General features: G+C 39.3%; 1 protein-coding gene across 2 annotated transcripts; it reads left to right on the top strand.

Annotated features, from left to right (window-relative positions):
• The first annotated feature begins 221 nt into the window (after positions 1 to 221).
• Positions 222 to 10,155, top strand: armc1 (armadillo repeat containing 1). 2 transcript variants are annotated; one of them, XM_072689496.1, is made up of 7 exons: positions 222 to 423; positions 1,188 to 1,395; positions 2,868 to 2,959; positions 4,519 to 4,708; positions 5,084 to 5,200; positions 5,286 to 5,360; positions 7,148 to 10,155. In XM_072689496.1, the coding sequence occupies exons 2-7, from the start codon at positions 1,234 to 1,236 to the stop codon at positions 7,337 to 7,339; spliced, it is 828 nt and encodes a 275-aa protein (XP_072545597.1). In that variant the 5' UTR covers positions 222 to 423; positions 1,188 to 1,233; the 3' UTR covers positions 7,340 to 10,155. The 2 variants fall into 2 exon arrangements, with proteins under 2 accessions (XP_072545597.1, XP_072545606.1); XM_072689505.1 differs by having other exon boundaries at positions 224 to 311.
• Positions 10,156 to 11,042: the final 887 nt, after the last annotated feature.

The following is an 11,042-nucleotide window of genomic DNA, read 5'->3' as shown; positions in this document are numbered from 1 at the left end:
GCCAAACGGACTAACGAAAATACTTTATTACTGCACTCGCAACTTATACCAAGAGGAAATATGACTTTTATTATTTTTGGGGGCTGATTTATATGTTTTGAGTTTAGGATTATAAAAAATACAATAAAAATATTTAAATTAATAAAAATTAAAAAACAGTCTCCTACTGACCAGAAGTCAGTTTCGGTGCAAGTTTATTGTCCAATCAGAGAGCAGGGATCCAGGAGGTGCTGAAGTGGTTCATGGAAGTGGACCTGGAAATGGCCAAGCGGACGTTTTCACATTAGCTCATTTTGTGTTGTTAGACATTGGTACGTGTATTGTTGTGTTTATTTTATTGATGTCATTAACACACGTCCCAGAGTAAACCATAATCAGCGGCAGTCTGAATTCTCTGAAGACGTGAAGATCATCTAAGGCGAGGTAAAACACGGATGTGCGAGCGTTGGATGGCTTAGCTTAGCATAGGGTAGATGGCTTCTCCTAGTTCAGTTTACCTTAGCTTAGCTCTACAGCTAGCTCGCTAGCGTTGTGTAGCAGGGCGCTTGTCCTGGGCGTGTTTGTGAGGTTATTCCTGGACAAGAGTCGCACGACAGAGTGCCCAAGGTTAACTTTGTAGCTATTTGAATACCACCCGTGCCTAGACAGTACGCGTTTAACATATGTTTAACATTGCATTCAACGAAATGAGGAGATAATTGAAGTATAAAGGACACTAGGCTGTATCGTTTTGTCAGTAAGGACAGCAGAGCCCCGTACACTGAACAGCTGGCTAGTTAGCCTCCTAGCTTCCAAATATGCAGGACAGCTAGCTGTCACAAGTCGAGCTTTTGAATTATGATCCTAAAGTGGGCCTGTTTTTATGCCTTTCTGAAGGCCAAACTTCATGCATTACTGTTGGCCTGCCAGTAGAGGTCCCCTCGCCAATACACAGCATCCTTATTTAAGGTCTTTGTTTGGTCGTGGCAGTGATAGACATTATCATTAGCCTGCGTTTCTTTGCTGTCTGCTGACATGCCACGTAAACGCTTTTAAATCGGTCCTTTTTTCAGAGCCATCAGCCATCAATTGGTCTAATCAGTCAATGTAAAACATCTAAACGACCCTCCCTGTGTTTTTTTTTTTTTTTGTATTGAAAGAAGAAGAGGGCAGTTTCACTTCACGTCAATATTTATCTTTGCCTTTAGCTTCTAGAGGCCCTCTTGTGTACATGGCACTAAGTGTGGTCACACCATGAGTGGGGAGCCAGATGCCTTGGCTGTGGTCAACCAGCTAAGGGACTTAGCTGCTGACCCCCTGAACAGGCGAGCAATTGTTGAAGACCAAGGCTGCCTACCAGGCCTTATCCTCTTCCTTGACCATCCAAACCCTCAAGTCGTCTATTCTGCATTATTGGTGAGACCCTTTGAATTATGATTTGTGTTCTGTTACCTAAAAGCACAATTTCCATTTGCGCAGTGCACGTATGTCGACTTGCGTTATACTATTGACCATTAATATAGTTTAGATATGTCCCATTGAGTTCTTAATATCACATGGAAAACATCCAAACTCCGCACAGAGGGTTCAGAGCCCTCCCCTCTGGAGATTGTCCTCTTGTCACATGACTGTCTGTCTCCTTCTGTCCAGTGCTGTCAGAATAGCTTACATTATACAGTGACTCCTGCTGGAGAGAGAGCCCTCCCTCTGAGTGTGCAGTTCAGCCATCTAGTGGCATTTACCCAGTCACTTCCATAAGACAGTGGCAGACTGGGAACAGCTGGCGTCTGCTCTGCTCTCTTCATCCGAGCAGTGTGAACAATGGTGTTGGATCAGTTTTCCTAATTGGCACTAAATCTTCATAATGCTGCCAAGCATTGCTCCTGTGGATTCTGCCACATTCCTTGAAAACAGTTCTGTGGGAGCTCTTTTTCTCCTGCTGCTTTGAGAGGAGCTATTGATGGCTTACTGTTGAGATGAAAACAAAGTCATTCAGGGTGGTTTGATGTGAAACTTACTGAGTCAGAATTGTTGACAGCAGCGCCACCAAAAGAAACGGGAAAGATGCATGTAGATTCACTGAGTCATTTTGGATAGGAAATTAATGTATGGGGAAAAAATGTTTGTAAGGCTTTACAACCCCTGGTTATTATCACGGCCAATGTAAAGTAAAATTTGTAAAGTTATGTTTTTCAACAATGCAATATTTTACATTGTAACACATAATGACTTTATAACTCAACAGCTGAATAATTATTATTATTATTATTATTATTATTATTTCTCAGATTTATTCTGCTTCCTTCTCTGGCAAAACGGTTGTATTTAGAAGGCAACTCGGGGCATTATAAGCATTCAGTTGTTTCCTTATCAAACCTAAATAATTACTTAAATGTTGATTGCAGAAGCAAGTACGTTTTAATCTGGTATACATCCATTAAAAAGTCATTACACTGAATTTCATTTGTAAAAGTTTTGTAAGAGGTTTTGAAATTTGGTATAGAGAGATTGGAATGTGTATTTTAAGCTAGATGTGGAATTGTTATTTAACTAGAGACTGCAGAAGCACTTATCAGTTCATATCAGTGAAGATAACATGATTAAATACCACTTTTATCTCACTTATTCCTTTTTTTCTGCACTGCCCACTTGCACATTTGGGCTGGATAAAAAGTGAGGTCAAATGTTTTTCAGTTTAATTGTAAATATTTTTCTCATTGGTTCTCATTAAGATTTTCTACATACATCCTTAACATCACACACCCCCCTTACCCCCTCAAAACAAGCAGTTCTCAGAGTTCTTTTATTGAGTATATAAACACAGTGGCGCCTGGCACTGCAGTGGTGTGGCTCTGTGTGACTCTTGTTGAATGTCTGTGTCCTACCAGGCGGTGCGCTACCTGGCAGAATGCCGTGCCAACAGGGAGAAGCTGAAGGGCGAGTTGGGCATGATGCTGAGCCTGCAGAATGTCATGCAGAAGTAAGTCCCTCCTTATATCTGCAAAAAAGGAGAGAAGGCACTTCAGCTCACTTTGCACTTTCCACAGAAAACCTGATCCCTCTCCTTTTATTCAAACAAAGTGTGTGCTGGGCACAATTTTCTCTGCACAAGTAAGGTGGCCCTGTCATAACGAGCATGCTGTGTTTTGAACCTAAATGGACGTGATGATACAAAATGCTGTTGAAGCTTAAATTGTGAAGCGCAGTGCAACCTGATTTTCTTTCATGAACAGTTAGATAAGCTTTGCTTTAATGTTGCTTCTTTTCAGTTTGAGTAGAAGGAAATAATATTGCCATTGTTTGGACTGAAACATTTTAAAAATAATCTCAAGTGAGCAAGTGCATTGTAACCCCTTAGGCTCCATGACTTTTATTACACCCTAAGGATGAAACTACATGCAAAGCAATGCAAGCTGTCTGAGTTATACCATCTATTACTGGTCTTATTGGTGCTGTATTTAGGTTGTTATGAGTGTGTGCAAATGTCTGTAGGCCCTTTGACAGTTAGTGACTGCTGTTTATCACAGAGCTTCACAAACACAAGTGCCAGCAGTTGGCGGAGTGTTGTGTTTTTTTCCGTGCTCTAAGGGCACCTTCACTCCTGGTCCTGTGACCCACCAGTCACTTCAGTTATTGTGGGACTCATCACGGTCTGCCTTAGAGGTTGTATATTGCCCCACTTGGTGAGAGAAAAGTTCATAGGTTCAGACTGAAGTCAGTGTTCAGATGTTTCTTTCCCTTTCTCTACTGCTGATTATTTCTGTGGGTGATTCTAATATGTTTTGTATAAGGAAATGATGTATTATCTACATGTATTTATGCATGTTAGTATTTGTCATGCAAAACCTTTGTTTCTTTTAAACATGATTTGAATCTGGCAGTTTTATCTTTACATTGTGTCAAACTTTCTTGATTCATGGATCAGTAGAAATACTCAAAAATGCCAACTTTACTGGAGAATAGTGAAAAATTAAAATTTTGACAATTTTGACAAAATTGATCCATTCCATATGGGAGGGGCAATTTGAAGGCTGAGTTTATTTGTGTGTTTATGTGAATCTGCATTAAAGATTTTCTAAGGTGATGTGACCTGAATTTGTCTTGTATGCATAAGCAGAGCATTTGAGTGGGCTTTCCTCCCCCCGACAGAGCCAGAAAACCCTGTCTTAATGATTGCTCGGGAGCAGAAATCATTTTAATGTATTCTAGGCATCTCAGTGCTCATATCATGAGTATTATGCTGAAATTTGGGCTTCTTAGCAATTTTTTTCAAGCAATATTTAAATAATATTTAATTTTTAAAGCATATTTAACTGAACAATAATGTGACCGCCATAGGTAAAATAAACAAATAATAAATAAATAAAATAAAAATGGCCATCTAGTCGTTGCAGGATCATTGAGTTTACATTTCAGTCAGTGATTGAATGAATTAAATCAGGTAATTGTCCTATATATGTTTAATGTATCATTTACCTTTGTTGAAAATGGCCTTTAACTTCATTTAAAAAAACCTACTGAACTCTTCTGTCGCACTAGGGGCACATCGCCAGGGGAGACCAAACTGTTGGCCTCAGAGATCTATGAGATCCTGCAGAACTCCAGCAATGCTGAATCCGAGCAGGCAGAAGCGGCTGCCTCGTGCCGTCGTAAGGCCCAGTTCTTCCTGGGCTCCACTAACAAGCGGGCCAAAACTGTTGTGCTGCAGATCGACGGTTTGGACGACTCGGTAAGGACCAACAGTAACGCCAGCTTCGTCTGACAGCCCTCTGTATAAACACCTTCCCACAGCTGTGGCCGCCGTTTAGCGCGGTCAGGCAAGCTGGAGACCCCTGCTCTAAATGTCAGCAATCAAACAGCATGGTGTTCAGATTGAGCCTGAGCAGGCTACCATGGGTTTGCTGCATCTAGCCAGATCGTATTACAACAGGGCAATTTGCACAACATTTAGCATGTCATGAAGCTTTATGAGGACCCATAATGGAACACAGACAAGTTCCATGTTCTGGCCTCATTTTCAGTTCTGATGTGATCTCAGTTTCAATATTTGTATCTTATTGTGATGTTCGCAGTTTCAATATTTGTGTTTGCATGTGTGTGGTAGAGTCGGAGAAGTCTCTGTGAGGAGGCTTTGCTCAAAATCCGTGGAGTCATCAGCTTCACCTTCCAAATGGCTGTTAAGAGGTGTGTGGTCAGGATCCGCTCTGACCTGACGGCAGAGGTAAGCTCATACTGATTTAAAACTTGTTTAAATGGCAATATAGTTATTGCTGTGTCATACTGAGACCCACCTTTTTGTTGTGTAGGCCTTGGGCTCAGCCATAGCGTCAACCAAAGTGATGAAAGCGCAGCAGGTGGTGAAGAGCGAAGATGGCTCTGAGGTGAGAACACTCAACAGTTTGCTGACACAGCAAGTAACAGCACTTTTAAATGTCACACACAAACCTTATTTCTCCAAAATAGCAACTTTACATGAGAAGAAGAAACTCTTTCAATAAACGTTGACATAAAAATATTTCAATCCTAGTATCCATTTTGGTGCATTTTTATAGGTCCATTTATTATTATTTATTTATTTATTTATTTATTTTCATCATCCTGATTTTGACCCATTTTCTCCACAATTTGGATCACAAATTACTCCATAATACATATTATCCGCTTATTACTCTGGGAGGGCAAAGTCTGACACACCGACACATCTGCAGCCAGACATCTCTTTTTTTTTTCTGAACTGCTGGTGTTAAATATAAATGTGTATGTGGGCTATTTGTACTTTGTATTTGGGTTTTCCAATTCGTTACTTGGGCTGAATTTTGCTGTGAGAGATGTTGAGTGCACATCTCCAGGAGGCTGCAGGTGGAGGTTGCAGTGTTGGTGATCTGTCTGTTGTGTAGTGAGCAGGCTGAGCCTTATATAAGCTGACACACATAGTGAGCTGCTGATGCCTGTATGCCTAAGGGAGCTGCCAGTTACCCCCTTACCCCAGTCCTCCTTTTGCCAAATTCTACTCAGTTTTTTTCCCTTAGATACCAAATTTTTAATACCCTGCAGCAGTTCGTAGGTGGCCTGAACACACACACACATGCACACACACTCACACACTCTCACGCAGAGTTAAACAGGCCCCGTGTGGTAATTAAGAGACATGTCCTCTCCAGCAGAATTGGAAGGGCGTTCTTTACTTGCAGCTACACAGTCATGACCTACTGTAGCCACCGTCATAGTGGCTACAGTTTGCTAAGTGTGCTGTTCGTCTGTTGTACAGCAGGTGGCGTCAGTGTTTGCTTTTATGTTCTTACTAACCATGCCACTTTGCATTTAGGTAGTGTAAACAGTGTAGACAGTTCACTATTTGAAAAGATTTAGTACTTTGAATAACAGTCATGACGCTGCCATTGACAGAATCTTCAATTAAAAAAAATAAAATAAAATAAAATAAAAAAATAGAGGTGATTATTTTAACAATGTTTGAATTTACCTGCTCTAGTGAGATGTTTCTGTTTATGAATAAACAAAAAAAGTATTAGTTTATTGTGACAGTGAAGCCATTAGGGGTGTTAAGAGTAGAGTTTATCATATTGTATCATTCAATATGAGCTTCTAAATTAAATACATAGGCATCAAACAGTACATTCAACAGACTGGAGCCAATTACTGATTTTAATACAGGTTATTTTGTAGTATTGCAAGAGCACAGAGGAAATTTAGTATCCTTATAAGTGTATTTGTTTGTACTTTTCTAATAAACAAAAAATTAGACAGCTTTTCAAGCTGAGTATTATTTTTGCTGTATTGTATCCGGACCACCATATCTAATGATTTTTGTAAATCGTTATACTCGTATAACCCAGGCTTTCTGAGTGCTAGTAGATGATTTGTTTTGATTGGGATGCTTTATGTTGTTCTGCTAAGATAATTACAGTAAAGGAAACCTTCTACAGCCCTGTAAAAGTTAACAACATAGACACATCTTCAACTTGTACCTCCCCCCTTATTTTCAGATATTCTTTTAACAGCCCGACACATACAGAACATTTTCTTTGGTGTATATCTGTATCACTAAAACTAAAAAACAATATTTGAAACCAATTCCGGATACCCTTCACATATGTTATCCCCAGTACTAGCTGACCGCTTGTGCCTACTTTTTCTGCTGCCTGTCTAGGTAATTATTCCATTCCAAGAAGATTCCAGCGTGGTAGTGGAGCAGAACATGGACTTGCCGGACTACCTGCCCGAGGACGAGAGTCCGGATCAAGAGCAGCACAAGGCTGTGTCCAGGCTGGGCTCCATGCAGGACGGCGTAGGCTGGCTAAGCACGGCCGCTAACTTCCTAACCCGCTCTTTCTACTGGTGACCCGCGGCTGTATGTCACCCACCCTCACCTTCCCCCAAAAGAAGACCAGCCCCGCTCTCTCTGCTGCTGCCCCCCAGCGTGCTGGATCGCCATGTGTATCTCGCAATAACCGTAACTGTCACCAAAACGCAGAAACACTACTGCAGGCTGCTGCGTACGGTCCGCAAACTAAAGTCCTCTTAAAGCTCACTTTAGCGCACGCAACACAAGAGACACTAAGCCATAGAGCAACAAACGGGTTTCAGAATGAGCGTCTCCTCTGTAGCTGCTCTCTCTTGCCCACCTTTTTCTTTCTTGTTTTGGTCACAAGACTGTTTCTAAGACGGTTTGCTCCAGTTTCTCCTCATGGGTCCATGTTCCTAATACCAAACAGCATTGAGTTTTTGGAGATTTCTTGATGCTCCATCAGATTGCAGAAGCATTCTGGGGGGGAATGGGAATGGGTCAGTTTTGTACGATGGAACTCTTCCTGTGCATGAGGTTTGGGTGTTTAATTTTTTTTTTGGTGTACTTTACCTTCATCTCAACTCGTGTGTGTGTGTGTGTGTGTGAGTGTGTTTTACCATCTTTATTCTCTTTTTGCCAATAATTTGATAATCCTTTTTAAATTCACTTTACCCCTTTGGGGGACTTTTTCAAAGCATGCTCTAACTTTTGATGCCTTTTTCATCCTCTTTTGACTCCTTATCCTTTCGTGTGTGTGCCTTTTGCATTGCTGTTTGTGATTCATTTTGAACTTCTCTTATTGGGACATTTGTCGCTTTATACAGACACAGTTCATGTTCTGAAATGTGAACTCACTTGCATCAAGTTCTGTCCTCCTGAGTCTTTCATTGTGCAGAGAACCGATTGGGTGAATGAATGAATGGGAGCTCCACCAGTGATGGCTGCTGTAGTTTTATTGAACGAACCTATGTAACCTATTAACTTCCCTTAATGCATGCAGAAAAAGGGAAATTGCCACTCGCTGTTGCATATTTGGGAAAACTAAACGGCTCTGTTACGCTATGTGCCAAGCACTGTAGTAACATCTTTAAGGACTAACCTGTAGACAAATACTGTAGTTCTAACTGTTGATACATTTGCTGTGTTGTTGTTTTTTTTTTATTTTTTTTATCTTTCTTAGTTTCTCTTTTTTCTGGCTTATTTCTTCTGTTCCCCTTTATCACTGACCTATTGCATTTCTACTAGTCAGGTCTGGTCTTCTTATCTTCGTAATTCCTAAGATTATTATAATAATAATAATAATAATAATAATCAGTACAGCTTCAAGCCATGTCCAGGGCCTTCCTTCAACTTGTTCATATTTGAGCTTGATTACCACCCCCACTTGCCAAATGCTTGATCAGTGCCTGTAATTTCTGCATGTTAGCAGCAGCTCAGTACCCTCTATTTATCTCTCCAGCCAATGGTGTCTTTTAAAACTCAAAGTAGTCCATGAACTGGCCTCACATATCTCTCCTCGTTCTCAGAATGGCAGAAGTTTTTCTGCTCAGGGGTTTGTGGAAGATGCATAGATAGTGATTAGCTAACTCATGTTCACTATGTAAAATTGAAGACCCTGCTTTTCACCGCATGAAAATATGCGTTCCATGTATACAAATATGTATCAGTCTTCATTGGTTTTTGCATCACTTTTTGATTGAATTATGTTGAGGTATTTGCACAAAAGAACATGTTTAAAGGTCCTTAAACGTACCTAAAAAAAACCTTTCAGTGGATTTGGTATATAAAGGAATGCTCTGTTGCATCTGTAGCACATGGTCCAGTACCATGGGCAAATTTCACTTAAAAACAGAAAACAGAGAATTGCTTTTCAAGAATGAGCTGCGTTGGGATTACTTTTAGATGGTATCAATATTTCAAATCTATATTTAATGTATTTACAGAAGATCATAATCCACATAATTCAGAGTCTCAGTTTCTGTTTTATTTATGTTTATGTATCTACATAAAACATGCATTAAAAATACTGGAAATCCCAATTGGGCCAGAATTCCCATATTAGCGGATTCCTTCTTAAAGCACGCTTCTAATTGGAGCCAATTGGAAAGTGTAGGTAACTCAGACACTGACACTGCTACAGACACTGCACATAGACATTAGGTTAAAAACCACTGGAATATTCCTTTAAGTTATTCCTTATCCGCTTAAATGTTCTTTATGAAACCAAAAGTTGTTCTTCTGCAGCATCGCTCCCAAGAGCTCTTTGGCACCTCTAGCTGTATGAGTGTTTTCCTTATTAGAGCCTTACTTAGAAAGATCTTACCGGTGTATCTCTTTTAAATGACATGACCTGCATTTTATTTCTTCTTTGACTTTAATTTGAGATGAATATGTTGTAAACTACAATCTTTCCATTGGATTTACAGGAGAGCTTTAAAGCCATTATGTGGAATGAATTGGTGTCAGTAAGTAATCACCATCCCTCGCATGTTATGATGATTATGAACATAGAAAAGAGGAAAAAAGGTCAACAGTATTACATTGAATTGCAACACCTGGGTCACTTTTTTTTTTTTTTTTTTTTTTTCTTCTCCCCTTCTTACGCACAAGTTCGGCATCCACGAAATTTGTTACACCTCTAATACTGTTGTGCTCCATTTGTTTTTAAATTCTGTTCAGTTTCTTTCCCGTGTTTTGGTTTTAGACTGACCCCAATCAAACTTCCATGGCATCAAGAAGGCTGTTAGACTGTAGCAAATCATAGATGTAGTAGCTTCTCCTGTATAATGTACATCTGCTGTTATCAGGGCACCAATTGTTGTCGCCTGTTCACAGTAATGGCAGTTATTAATTAAATAGATTAAATATGATGTTTGTTGTGTTGTGTTTTCTGAGTGGACAGGGGCTTCACCCTAGGTTTTAAAACATTGTTCTCGGTATCTACACATACTCACTTTTGACTCTTTGAACAAATAATTATGTTAAACTCACTTTGTTTGGTGTGCAATAAATGTGTTAAGACACTTTTAGGAGTGAAATGGCTTTCCACAGCTTTTTACGATGATACCTTAAAAGAAATAGCCCAAAGAAGTATAACTTTTTTCAGGGATGTAAGAAGTACAGAGAAGCTGTACTTAATGAGACAAAAATATAGATGCAAGAATATGAAATTGGATGTTATTTGAAAGTGCAGGCGCTCATCTGATTGGCTAGATGAAGATGTTGCATCCTTAGAGGTTTGAATCTGGAATGTCTACATGAAAATTAAACAAAATAAAATTATATATATATATATATGTATTTGTCCAAAAATAATACTAAAGTACAGTAGCACAGAACAATTACTTAAGTATTTTCCTCATCAGCATCTAAATTGTGAAGTATCTTTTTTTTTTTCTTCCTTCCTTGTCATTACTGTCAAATTTTTTTTACAGAAAGTGGAAGCTTTTTTGAAGACTATGTTTTGTGTATTTTATTACAGCATTTGAAACCATTTTCAAAATGACTTCTAATGAAATCTTATAGCATAAAGCTAATGTGCATTGAAAATTAAGAAGTTTTCTTTCTTGCTCTATGCAGTTTCAAGGTTTTTTCTGACCTCAACAAACCATACAAAAACATTATAACAGCATAGGTTTTTTAAATGTCTCCATGATTACTGTACAAGTAAGAACAGTAAATCTGCAATTGACCAGCTTTTATATTAGCTTTAAAGTGACCTGGCTGACAGGCCAGTAAAATGATGGAATTCTTTATC

The sequence above is a fragment of the Salminus brasiliensis genome, chromosome 1, assembly GCF_030463535.1.
Source record: "Salminus brasiliensis chromosome 1, fSalBra1.hap2, whole genome shotgun sequence".
NCBI classification, from domain to species: Eukaryota; Metazoa; Chordata; class Actinopteri; order Characiformes; family Bryconidae; genus Salminus; species Salminus brasiliensis.
The sequence above is the reverse complement of the archived record's forward strand: the minus strand, read 5'-3'. Positions and strand labels throughout refer to the sequence as shown.